General features: G+C 49.8%; 1 protein-coding gene across 1 annotated transcript; it reads right to left on the reverse strand.

Moving 5' to 3' along the window:
- Window positions 1-4,063: 4,063 nt before the first annotated feature.
- SPR (sepiapterin reductase) lies at window positions 4,064-10,020 on the reverse strand. Its single transcript, XM_052649148.1, has 3 exons — window positions 9,677-10,020; window positions 8,805-9,095; window positions 4,064-4,857 (listed from the first exon to the last, which is right to left on the reverse strand). Exons 1-3 carry the CDS (start codon window positions 9,996-9,998, stop codon window positions 4,667-4,669), a joined length of 804 nt encoding a protein of 267 aa, XP_052505108.1. The 5' UTR covers window positions 9,999-10,020; the 3' UTR covers window positions 4,064-4,666.
- Between the last annotated feature and the right edge of the window lie 3,439 nt (window positions 10,021-13,459).

The raw sequence follows: 13,459 nt of genomic DNA on the forward strand, positions 1-13,459 counted from the left end.
ATTCCAAGGGGGAATCCAAGGGGGTGGGTCTTAACCGCCACATAGGGAAGGTTGGGGTGGGTGGAGGCTTGTCTGCCAGGCACCAGTCATCACACCCAAGCCCTTTTAAATGCTTCGCTATACACCGGGCAGTGGGCCACTATGGCACTCACTTGCTCACTCATTCATTCATCCTTTCACTCCCTTATCCCATATCCATTCACTCATTTATCATCAAAGACTCAACATGGCCTCGAAGATTTAGGTCTGTGTAAGGTCTGTGGGATATACACAGCCCCTTGAACCTTGGATCCCTGGGGTCAAACTGGGCCTTGGAAGGGCGGGACCTGACAGAAAAGGACTCTGCAGCAGCTGGACCAAGACCTGAACCAGAGTATGGACCAGACAGATTCCCGCGGCCCCAAGAGGAGGCACCAGGTCTTGAAAGTAGGACCCAGGCCTCTCTCTTCCCTTGCCCTGGGGTTGGGGACGGGGCACATGGGCCTGTGGGATAAGAGACCCCTAGACAGCTTGCAGGCTGGTCAGCTGAGGAATTATCTGAGCCCCTGGAATCAGCTGGGGGTAGGCCTGAGAGGTGGATCCCTCAAAGGAGAAAGGAGGCTTCCTTTTCCCTTCCTTCCTTTTCCCAACCGCTTCCTGAAAGTCAAAGTTCAGGACCCTCTCAGCTCACCCTAGGGGCAGTTAGAGCTGTGGGGTTGGGTGAAATGGGAGACAGAGGGGAGGGGAGGGGAGTCTTGCTGGAGTGGGATAATTTGGGGTGGGAGTGGGGAGGTGGGCTTTACTTCAAGTCTGAGGGAATGTCCAGCATTTAGCCCTGTCTCCCAGCACTGCAGGCAGAAGACCTTGGGGCTGGGGCAGAGAAGCAACGACAGCTCAGTCTCTCCTCTGTCCAGCTACCCTCTAACCCCATGTTCAGTGACCCCAGAGGCTCACAGTGAATCCTCAGCTAACGTCCCCGCAAGCTGCCTGGTGTCTTCAGGCCCACCTCCCTCGCCGCTACCCCATCACTGTGTGATGCTGTGGGGATCCCACCTGGTGACTGGCAGTGCTTTCACCCCCATCCCTGCCACCGCACAGGACCCCGCTGAGGTTCCTGTGGTGAGGGCGCAAGGCTGGGCACTGGGAGCAGGAATTACTGCGCGCACATCTGCACAGGAGGCCGTGTTCTGCAGGGAGAGGCTGGGCGAGAGGAGGCTGGAGGCAGCAACCCCGAGCCCAGCTCTGAGGTGAGACCCCAGGGAGAGCTGGTGGTACCCTGCCCCAGGAGTGGTCCTGAGGCCAGGTAGGAACAGCTGCTCACATCCAGCCTTGGCCAGTGGACTCAGGCACCAGCCTGTATTTTATTCAGGGGACGAAGGAGAGGAATTGGAGGGGGGAAGGGAGCTTCTGATCAACCCAACCCCCGCTGGTCATGCTCTAGGAGAGGTGGGTGCTGGGCTCCCTGGGGTGCGCCTGGACTATCCCCCTCCCCCGCTCCCACAGGCCAGCTGCTGGCCTCCAGCTCAGGCATATTAAACACAAAACCGAAAAACTACCAGCTCAGGCCACAGACAAAGAGACCTTGTTTGTCTTTAGGCTAATCTGAGGCCCGCACGGCCAGCAGCTGAGCTCCAGGCACGTGCAGGCATGTACTGTGTGTGTGTTCGAGTGCGCTTGTGTGTGTGGTAGCCAAGGACAGGCCACGCACTCTGAGAACACACATGGCTGCCGCTGAGGTGGCAGGAAGGCCTCCCCGCCCCAGGGGTGCAGGATGTGGGGAGGCTGAGTCCAGCCCAAGAAGCAAGGCCTGGGAAATCCCTACGGTCAGAGCACAGGGATCACTACAGAGGCTAAGAGGACCCGCCGGCGAGAGTGATCCCGGCTCTTTCTGCCTCCCCAGCTCCCTGGGGGCCCCTGAGAGTCCAGAAAAGCACAGGCAGAAAGTTCTAGGGTTTCCAAGGTTCTTAAATCCCCCAGCTCCAAGCTGAGAGAGGACATGTCAGGCGCGGGAGTGTGTTGCCACCTTGTGGGGACATATGGTACTTCTCCCTAAGTCTTGGTCAACCAGCTTCCTGGGGAGGGAGACAGCCCCACCCGACATCATACATTTTGCTGGTGCCGACTGCCCTTACAATCCCTTGGGAGCAAGAGGCCAGGTGAGGAGATCTGTCCCACACTCACCAGACAGAAGTAGCCTAGGCTGGCCCAGCCCCACCCACAGAGGCCAATCTGAGAACTGCAGATGCAGCCTGACCACATTTGAAGAACCTTGGAGAAAAGTTTGCAGGAAAGAATCTTAAAGCTCATCTGTTCTAAGGAAACTGAAGCCCAGAGACAAGCCCCTGCCCAGGGCCCACAGCATCTCTATCACAGAGGGAAGCGAGACGGAGGATTCGACTCCAAGCCTCAAGCATTTTCCTGCCTCATGGCTCCCACGGTAAAGCGTCTGCCTGCAGTGCAGGAGACCCGGGTTCGATTTCTGGGTTGGGAAGGTCCCCTGGAGAAGGAAATGGCAATCCACTCCAGCACTCTTGCCTGGAAAATCCCATGGATGGAGGAGCCTGATAGGCTACAGTCCATGGGGTCGCAAAGAGTCGGACATGACTGAGCGACTTCACTGGTGAATCCAGGACAAGCTGTCCAGACAGAACCCCAGCCCAAGAGGCCGGGGTTACAGGGGCTGCGGTGAGGGGCTCTCGCCATAGGTCAGCAAGGGAACGGGCGTCTGAGCCACACAGAGATGAGGCTACGGCGTGCTCTGGATCTTGATTCTGTTACTGCTAGTTGCTCAATTTGTGTCCGACTCTTTGTGACCCCATGGACTGTAGCCTGGCCACGCTCCTCTGTCCATAGAATTCTCCAAGCAAGAATACTGGAATGGGTTGCCATTTCCTTCTCCAGGGTATCTTTCTGATCCAGGGATAGAACCCAGGTGGCTCCTTCATTGGGGACCCATCAGGGGCACCCCATCTTGATATTAAAAGGCAATAAATAGTATAAGCTTCTGCGGGCACTTAGTGCAGTGCCAGCACTGTGCTGAACAGTTACAAACATCAGGTCATTTAATACTCATGATGCCCCTTTGAGGGAGGCACCATTATAATCCGCTTTTTTCAGATAGGGAAACTGAAATAAGAGGAGTAGCCTGCCCCGGGTGGCAGAGCAGGGGTGACTCCACTGAGGGCAAAGGCTCTGCTGGGTGAAGAAAGCGCATGAGTTACTCCCTCCCTCCTAGGGAACCCGGCAGGGCACTGCCAGCTCTAGCTCAGGGCCTGCCTCCACAGGGACCCGTGCTGCCTCTGGTTCCCCAGGAGGCATGGCTTCAGTGCGCCCTCTGCTGTGCACAAAGAGGAACATAAGAGATCTGTCCAGCAATCGGAGGCAGGGCTGAGGCCCGAGATGGCTGGCAGGAACCATGGTCTCTCTGACCAAATAAGGAACAGGGACAAAGGGCTGGCTGGCTGTAGACCACCACCACTGCAGAGCTCTCAGCCTAGCCCACACCAACTGATCTGCAGAAGGAGCGCACCCTTGGTTTCTCAGGGTTTTTCCCTCTTAGAATCTTGTCTACCTCCCACAAAGGCATGTTGGCCCTATGTCCAACCCTCTGAGGATCAGGTCCGTGGGGCATATAAATATTATCAGGAGGGCCCACGACAGGTCCCCTGAAGATCTGGGATCCATCCAGAGCATTCCCATGTGGGTAAAGGGCAGAGTTGGGAGTCTGAGAGCCAGGGAAACCACCCTTCCCCAAGGGCGGGGGAGCTCCAAGCCAGGCCCGAAAGGCTGGCTACTCTTTGAATAGGTCAAGGGCGAGGAAAGGGCATAAGACTGGGGTATGAATAGGCAAAGGCATAATGGAGGCACAGGTATCTGGGCAGGCTACCTAGGACAACTTTGTTTGAACCTGGGTTTGCTACTGAGTGGGGCTCTGTGAGAAGAGGCAGACAGCCCCAAGACGCCCCAGGACATGAGGGCAACACCCCAAGTTTGGATTAACTGCCTCAGGAACACCCCTTGAGTCGAGGAAACCAGGGAGTTAGTCATAGGACCTGTATCAGAGGAGAAAGCAGGTATTAATAAAGGACAATCCACATTTTATTTGTATCTGCCTTTAACATGTACAGAAACTCTCAGGCTCCTTTCCCCCATCTGGTGGATAGATGGCAGATTCTGGAGGGAGGAAGCATCAGAATGAGGACACAGAGTTCAAGTGCAGGTCTTGCTACCCTGGCAAAGAGCATCCCTGTGGGCTGGGACTTTGCTGTCCTCCTAACCCTCCAGGCCATCTGTCAGTTTACATGGGTCCTCCTGTTTGACACTAGCTCATCCCTCCTTCCCCGTGGACCGGTCATGGGCCGGAGACCCAGCCTCCTTTTCTCAGTGTTTTTAGCTTCCTGTCCTAGTTTTCCCATCCCTAAAATTCTATTTCTAGGGAGAAAGAACACCAACAGCCATAACTCCTCTCTCCCAAGTCCACTCCTAATACAGATAACTGAAAACTGGGGACTCCAGCCACCCAGGGCCCTCACAGGTGGTTGGATCTGCGGGCAGGGCAGTAAGCATGAGTGCTTATCTGTGTAAGGCAGGGTTGGCAGCGCCACTGTGGCAGCATGTAGGGAGGCACAGGGCTCCTGGGTGTGCCTGTAAGAGGGGGAAGAAAGCCCCTAAAACCAAGGGCATGGTCTTATTCATCGTAGAAGTCAATATGGGCTCCAGACTTGAACTTGTCATTCTGCAGCAAGCTCAGAAGTTTCTGGGCTGATATCTTGCAATCCACAAGCTCCCCCTTTCTCTTCAGCTCCTGCAGGCTTTTTCGCAAGTCTGGGTCCACAGAGGTCTCCCGGGCTAACTGCTGCATGTCAGTGTCCAGGGGACCTAGGGGATGAAGAGCAGAAGATGAGGGGACATGGCTAAGGCAGGGGCCCCTGATGTATGTGTGGAGTTGGGTGGTGTCAGGTCTGGCCAGAGGCAACACCTCATCTTAGCTGACATGTGGTCAGCATCACCAAAGGCTCCACACTGTCACTATTGAGCTCCAGGCTCATCCACAGTTCACTGAACACGGTCCCCTTAGACTACCAAATCCACAGATTCACACTACCCCATCACTCCTCAAAGTCCCAGAGCAGAGAGAGACGTTCTTCTCCCTGTCGGAGGAGAGTGAAGTGAGCAACCAACTTCTCAAGGGCTCCCGAGCCAGCCCACTCCAGCACCAGATCAACTCCCACGGCCCTAGGTGGCTTCCTGTCGTTCCCAAAAAGTCTACAAACAATAAATGCTGGAGAGGCTGTGGAGAAAAGGGAACGCTCTGCACTGTTGGTGGGAATGTAAATTGATACAGCCACTATGGAAGACGGTGTGGAGATTCCTTAAAAAACTAGGAATAAAACCACCATATGACCCAGCAATCCCACTCCTAGCTTGGATTCCTACCCTGAGGAAACCAAAATTGAAAAAGACACATGCATCCCATTGTTCATTGCGGCACTATTTACAATAGCTAGAACATCGAAGCAACCTAGATGTCCATCAACAGATGAACGGATAAAGAAGTTGTGGTACACATACACAATGGAATATTACTCAGCCATAAAAAGGGGATGCATTTGAGTCAGTTCTAATGAGGTGGATGAACCTAGAGCCTATCATACAGAGTGAAGTAAGCCAGAAAGAGAAAGACAAATATCGTATAATAATGCATATGTACGGAATCTAGAAAAACGGTACTGAAGAATTTATTTGCAGGGCAGCAATGAAGAAACAGACATAGAGAATAGATTTATGGACATGGGGAGAGGGGAGGAGAGGGTAAGATGTATGGAGAGAGTAACATGGAAACTTACATTACCATATGTAAAACATATAGCTGACGGGAATTTGCTGTATGGCTCAGGGAACTCAAACAGGGGCTCTGTATCACCCTAGAGGGGTGGGATGGGGAGGGAAATGGGAGAAGGGTTCAAGAGGGAGGGGATATGTATATCTATGGCTGATTCATGTTGACATCTGGCAGAAAACAACAAAATTCTGTAATTATCCTTCAATTAAAATTAATAAAAAGAAAGAAAGAAATGATAGCTGACAACTTCTCAAATCTCTGAGATTTGTACATCTAAGCTTATGAAGCTATTATTTCAACTCCAAATTATCTTCTCCAAGACATCAGGACTAGATGGTTTCACTGGTAAATTGTGCCTATTTTTTATGCCAATACCACACTAGTTTGATTACTGTGGCTTTGTAATATAGTTTGAAATCAAGGAACATGATGCTGGGGATCTTTGTTCTTCTTTCTCAAGACTGCTTTGGCTATTGAGAGTTTTCTGTGGTTCCATATATATTTTAGAATTGCTTGTTCTATTTCTGTGAAAAATGCCACTGGAAATTTGATAGAGATTGCATTAAATCTGTAGATTGGGTTGGATAGTATTGACATTTTAATAATATTAATTCATCCAATCCACAAACATGGCATCTTTCCATTTTATATCTTCTTGAGATTCTTTCAGCAGTGTCTTATAGTTTTTGGTGTACAAGTCTTTTATCTCCTTCATTAAATTTGTTCCTCGGTATTTTATTCTTTTGGATGCAGTTGTAAATGGGACTGTTAATTTCTTTTCCTGATACTTCATTATTAGTGTATAGAAATGTAACTGATTTTTCACATTGTTTTCTCTAAGATGATCATACAAGTTTTATCTTTTGTTATGGTGGTGTATTACACTGATTTATTTGCAGATGTTGAACCATCCTCGCATCCCTCGGATAAATCCCACTTGATCATGGTATACAATCTTCTTAAAGTATTTTTGAATTTGGCTCACTAACAATTTTGCTGAGGATTTCTGCATCTCTGCTCATCAAGGATTTTGGCCTATAATTTTCCTTCCTTGTAGTGTCCTTGTCTGATTTTAGTATGAGGATAAAGTTAGCCTCAAAAAGTGAGTTTGGAGAGTGTTCCCACCTTTACATCCACTTATCCAGAGTGCCTTCCACCTGCTGATATGGAAGCAGCCCTCAAGATCAATGTCCAGTTTAGCTGCCTCCAAAAAAGCCATCCCTGGTCACACCACCAGAAAGTGCTTCCTTCTTGAATTCTTAAAGTGCACTGTTTTTATTTTTTAAAAGTATTTATTTATTTATTTGGCTGTGTTGGGTCTTAGTTGTGGCACGTGGATTTTCAACCTCCATTGCAGCTGCTAGACCTTTTAGTGGTGACATGCAGGATTTTTCAGTGGTGACATGCAGGATCTTTCAGTGGTGACATGCAGGATCTTTTAGTGGTGACATGCAGGATCTTTCAGTGGTGACATGCAGGATCTTCTAGTGGTGACAGGTGTGATCTTTAGTTGCTACATGTAAATTCTCAGTTGTGGTATGTAGTACCTAGTTCCTGAACCAGGATCAAACCCAGGCCCCCTGCATTGGGAGCACGGAGTCTTAGCCACTGAACTACCAGAGAAATCCCTGTAAGTACTTTCTCACCCGGGGAACCACAGCACCCCAGAATTTGGAGTCAATGGACCTCATGGGCAGAAAATCAAGGAATCTTGGACTTCAAAGAACCACCCTCCTGATCCTCAAATATCTTTCAATCAAATATCGGTGCATCCCCAGTAAGAAGGGATTTGCTCCCTTTCCAAACAGCCCATTCCATCTTTGGACACCTGTTAGGACATTCTTCCAGAGACGGAGACTTAAACAAACACCCAACTGGTCTCAGCCTTCATTCCTCAGAGCCCCACAAAAAAGTTCAACTTTCTCACAATGTCCACGGCAAGCTCCCTGAGACATAAACCAGTCACGTGGTATTCTGGAGTTTGTTCTGCTCCTGACTATGGTTTCCATTTGCTCTCTGTTGACTGAGTCTGAGGCTGAGCTCAGAGTGGGTGCTATGTTGAATGTCAGCTGCAAGAATAACTGTATATATTTGGGAGGAAGGCAGGGAGGACAGGCCAACTGTCACCAGGCACCCCCCTCCTTTAAATTTCATGAGAATGGGGCTCTATCTTATTTATCACAGCATCCCCCAGTGTTCCAGCACAGTTCAGCATGGGATGGTCAGCATTCAATAATGTCTGTTTGCTCTGCATTCAGCTAACATTCACTGCAGACTGGCTTAGTGGAGTGCTTTGCGAGAAGCTGGGGACAGAAAGATGAATAGTGCATAATCCCTGCCTTCAAGGCTTTCCTATGCAGAGATGTATACACATTAAGATAATACAGTATGATAAGTCCTATTTAACAAACGCGAATGAGATGGCTGGATGGCATCAGCGACTTGGAGGACATGAGTTTGGGTGAATTCCGGGAGTTGGTGATGGACAGGGAGGCCTGGCGTGCTGCGACTCATGGGGTGGCAAAGAGTCGGACACGACTGAGCGACTGAACTGAACAATTAGATAGTCCTTCACAGTTTGGGATCACTTCCACAAGTCTGACCTCATTCAGTCCTACAAATGGCCCTGTGAAACAGGTAACATCTTTCCCATTTCACATGAAGAAATGAGGCACAGGCCTGGAATTCAAATCCTAAAATCCTAACCATCTCTCACACTCTAATATCACAGACTTCCTGTCCCCACCCTCAAGTCCAGGCAGCTCCCCACTCTCAGTCCATATCCACTAATTACAGCTTCCTGCCGCCACCAGCCCTAACTTCCTGGGAACCTGTATTTCCCTTAAGGAGTGATGGGTCATGATTCAAGGACAACATCCTCTCTGGGGCCTTTCCTGCAGGAGACAGAGAAGGCTCCTAGCCCAGTCCCTGAAGGGTAAGCAGCCAGTTCTGAGAACATGGATGGCAGTAAAGCCTCACCTACCTGGGGCATAGCTCAGCACCCTCACACTAGGCTCTTCTGCCGCCAGGACCTGGAACATCATGTTACGGGCAGCCTTGCCAGCGCAGTACAGTGCCCAGCCCTTGAAGGGCTGCAGGGCACAGATGGACGAGATGTTAACCACAGTCCTGCTGAGGCCAGGACTGTCCGGGAAGGCCTTCAGGATACTGGAAGTCAGGCAGAGTGTGGAAGTCAAGTTCAGAGTCCAGTAGTTGTTCACTTCAGTTGGGTCAGCCAGGTCCACCCAACGTTTGGATACATCTCCAAGAGTGCCTGAAAAACCAGATCTTACGAATCACCCAGTGCAAGGCGGGTTTTTCTCTTCTCCCAGCCCTTTTCAAATTCATTCAGACACCCACTTCCCAACCACACCTAAAGGAGTCTCTCGAGGGCTTCTGAAGATGCCTCCCTCTTCCCAGCCCTGCAGACTGACATATCTGGGGAACCCCCTTACCCGAAGCTTCAAACTGAGAAGGGGCATGCTCTGCTCTGGGGCTGGGTTCAGGGCCATCTGGATAAGCGGGGGAAATTTACAACTGCGGGCGGACTCCATGCCCTAATTCAGGTCTCCGCCAGAGGGCGCAGAACAAGAGGATCAGAAAAGTACCACAGGCATTCTGGAACAAATGGCGCTGAAACAGGAAGGCGAGCGAGGGGGCGAGAAGGGGGGACAATGAGCCGCCCAGACAACATTAGATCTTCCTCCACACCTCGCTGAAACTAGGACTTCCAGGCGTCTTTGCTGACTCCTAGGAGTCACCTTTAAAGTTCCAAGAAGCGAGGGGGATGAAAGGGAAAACAGAACGGGACGCTAAGCAGTATTCGAAGCGCTCACTGGCCAACGGGCGTCTTACCCGCATTGTTGATGAGCAGCACTCGCTGCAGGCCTTCGGGCCTGGGGAGGTCGCACACAGCACCGAGCAGTTGCTGCAAGCCGGTCTCGGCGCCCAGGTCGGCGGGCACCCGCACGATGCGCAGACCTGGCCGCTCGGCGCCCAGCTCGGCCTCCAGCTGCCGCAGGGCCTCGTCATTGCGGGCGCTTAGGACCAGCACGGAGCCGGGCGACAGCAGCGGGGCCAGGAGCTGGGCCAGCGTCCGTCCGAAGCCCCGGGAAGCCCCAGTCAGCACGCATAAGGTGCGCCCCAGGCCGCCCACCTTGCCGACGCTGCCCTCCATGCCTCCTATTTGCGAGCTGGAGCCGCTACCTTGACCCGGCAGGGGGCGGGGCGGCCGCGGAGGGAGGAGGAGGAGGGCGGGAGCCTGAGGAGAGCGCCGGGCCGCCTTTCCTTGGCCGCAGGCGGTGAAAGTGGAGGCGACTGCAAAATTAAAGCGCGAAGAGACTAAATCCGAGCCCCACAGGAAATCTTAGCCCAGTACGGACCGCGGGCCTCATCCTTTGCCCTGCAAATCCATCAGTGCCCCTATGGAACTCATTCTCCTCCCGAGTTCAGACCTAACTTCCTTGTGAAAGTGATTGTTAGTCGCTCAGTCGTGCACGACTCTTTGCGACCCCATCGACTGCAGCCCACCAGGCTCCTCTGGCCATGAGATTTTCCAGGCAAGAATACTGGAGTGGGTTGCCATTTCCTTCTCTGGGGGAATCTTCCCAACCCAGGGATCGAACCCAGGTCTTCTGCACTGCAGGCAGATTCTTTTACCGACCGAGCTACAGGGGAAGCCCAGTTTAAGTGATTACCTCCAGGTTAAGCCATCTTGCTTCCTGCTAGACACCTCTGCACGTGCCACAGTGTAGGGACTAGGGTCCCTACTAATGCTTTAGCCACGCGATCCAGGAAACAAACTCACTCAGAAGGACAATGCAGATAGCGGAGTCCAGTTTATTACACCGGTGGGCCCAAGGCAGAGTCTCCTCTTAGCCAAGGACCCTGACCAACATTTGTGAAAATCTTTTATACCCTGTGTGTATGTGTCTGAACCCACCACCCCAATTTCCTTGAGACTTACATAAAATAAAGGAAGGGTAAATGTAACCACAATAACCCCATTATTCAAATGTTATCAAGTGTTAGGTGTTCAAACAGTTAATAATCAGTAAGCCTGCGGTTACACTCCGATAGATACAGAAAGAACTTATGACCTGTCCAGAGGCAGGGGTGATTAGAGTATGTTTTCTCTCAGGCGATGAGTAACCTGGATGTGATCTTCAAGTTTCCCCTGTCTGGAGGGGGTCTTATCCTTCTATTGTAGTTTCCATAGGCACTAAGCACAGAGTCCAGAGTCCGTTGGAGAGGTGGCCCAGCATGATCAGCATGAACAGGCCTAAGATGGGGTCCAGGCCCTATGAATTCCTTTTCACTATAGGGGAAAATCGCCACTCCAGAACAGCCTCTGGGGGAACAGAGTCTTCTCTCTGCTGTGTTCACACAGATTCTCCTTGCCTCTCTGAGATTTCTCACTCCTTCTGTCCCTAAAGTCCTGTGTTCGCTGGGATCCTGCACCCACTCATGCCACACTCTTCCTCGTAGGCAATTCCATCCACTCCCACATTCAGCTTTTCAGAAGTGACCAGGCCTGTGCTTAGAAAACCCACATTTCTGGCTATTTTTTCACAGAGAGGTCTCAACTTAAAAAAAATATTTACAACTTATAAGTTCTATTTTATTTGGTGGGAATTTTTAGGACTTCAAGCCAAGGAGATAGCATTTCAAGAAACCCTGAAAGAACTCCAAAGAGGCAAGGAGAGGTACCAGGTTATATAGAAGTTTTGCAACAAATGGCAGGTCATCTGAACATCAAAAGATTATTGTTAAAGAAAACCAGATGACCCAAGTCAAGGAATTTAGCACTTTTCTATGTGTGGGAAGCTGCAAGAGTCTGGGTTCACTGAAATCATTCCTTTGATACATGCCTTAGCTTTCAGGGGCCAGTATCCTGTTTTCACCTCCCTAAGTTCCTCAGAGCTCACCACAGGGAGTGGCTGCAGTCTGATGGCCACTAGATGGCAAGTATTCTTTCCTTCTTAAACCCTAACCCTAACCATGAGTTCCCTCAAGGCTCACCAGCTCACTATCTGTGGTGGCTGCTGATGACTGTGACATCCTTGTTTACTGATATGGCAGGAAGTATTCCATCTCTTAGAGGCAAAATGGGAAAGTAGGCAGATGGCCCCAGATCTCCTTCAAAGCAGTCTCCTGAGAGTTTAGCAAGCATGGTAGGCAACCCTCAGAGCTTAGCCCAGGTCCACACAGGGCTCTTCCCTGCCCCAGAGATAGACAACAAATTTGCCTTTCAAGGCTCTTAGAAAAATGCACTTTGCTCCCTTGTCCTTTGGGCTGTCACTGTGAACACCAGAACAATTTGGGAGAAGCTTTTCACTTTCCACTTAGGTGCCATTACCACAGACTTTTTGTAAAATGTACACCCTGGACTGTAGTACATCACTGTGGAAGTTATTCTAAGAACAAATGAAACTGGAAAAATTAGTAGATTTATTTGTTTATATAGCATAGCATTATTTTGAAACATTTTTATGTATTTTGAAACATTTTTATGTAAAATAGGATAAAGAAAATAAGTATTTATGCTAACTGATGTTGGGAGTCAAGACTACCAATTTTAGTTAAGGGAATAATCTCTAAATTGAGTTTGAATTGGAAGCCAGAAAATGGTAGAATTTACTGCAATTACTTTCACATTTATACAATAACACCAAAACCCCTTTTCCCTTTTGATGTGTTCATTTTCCAATACCTGTTGCAACAGAGAAAAACAAACCTGGCTCCATACGGAATCTATTCCTTTCGCTCTAACCTTTGTGCTCTGGTGCTGGTGCTTTGGTCAGGCTGGCTCTGTACCTTTTGTAATAAGTGTTGCCTAAGCCTGAAGTACGTGGGACTGAGCATTCTCTAGACTCTGACCTTTAAAAGTATAACACTCTTACTCAAATAGAAATGAAAAGTTGCAGAACGGAGGATAACATTTGTCTTGTTGGAAGTTTATAGGAACATTTAGACCTTACCTGCTGGAGACCTACAAGGACAAAGGATTCTAGCACCAAGAAGTTTGCAACTAGCCATACCCACCTTGCCCCTTTAGGTATAAAATAAACCCAAATTCTAACTTGGGTAAGATGATTCTGTGGAGCACTCCTCCACCATCTTCTCAGCCTGCTGGCTTTCTGAATAGTTACCATCTCTTGCCCCAACACCTCGTCTCTCAATTTACTGGCCTGTTGTACGGAGAGCAACACAAGCTTGCACTCAGTAATGCTATGATGCTCCTTTTTAAGAGTTCTCCCTGCAACAGCGGCAGAGATTAAAGCAGTGCCCAGATAAACTCTGTGCTTGTGTTTTGTTTGGCCAATAGGCCTTTTTTTTTTTTTTTCCTTTTAAAATGTGAGGTGACATTTCTAAAGTGGAAGATTTAACATAGCATCAGAACTTCCAGCTTCTTTGGAGTAATGGGAATGCCTGGCAAGCTGGGTTCTGATTGAGGTGAGCCAACAGCACCTCTTGGAAAGAAGACTCTGCTCCAGTTTGCCAAGATTTTCATCACTCACATGTGTAGGGTAACATTTGTTTCCCACTAATGACGCATATGCTAGTAAAGTAATGCTCAAAATTCTCCAAGCCAGGCTTCAGCAATACGTGAACCGTGAACTTCCTGATGTTCAAGCT

This window comes from Budorcas taxicolor, chromosome 11, assembly GCF_023091745.1.
Source record: "Budorcas taxicolor isolate Tak-1 chromosome 11, Takin1.1, whole genome shotgun sequence".
Classification (NCBI taxonomy): Eukaryota; Metazoa; Chordata; class Mammalia; order Artiodactyla; family Bovidae; genus Budorcas; species Budorcas taxicolor.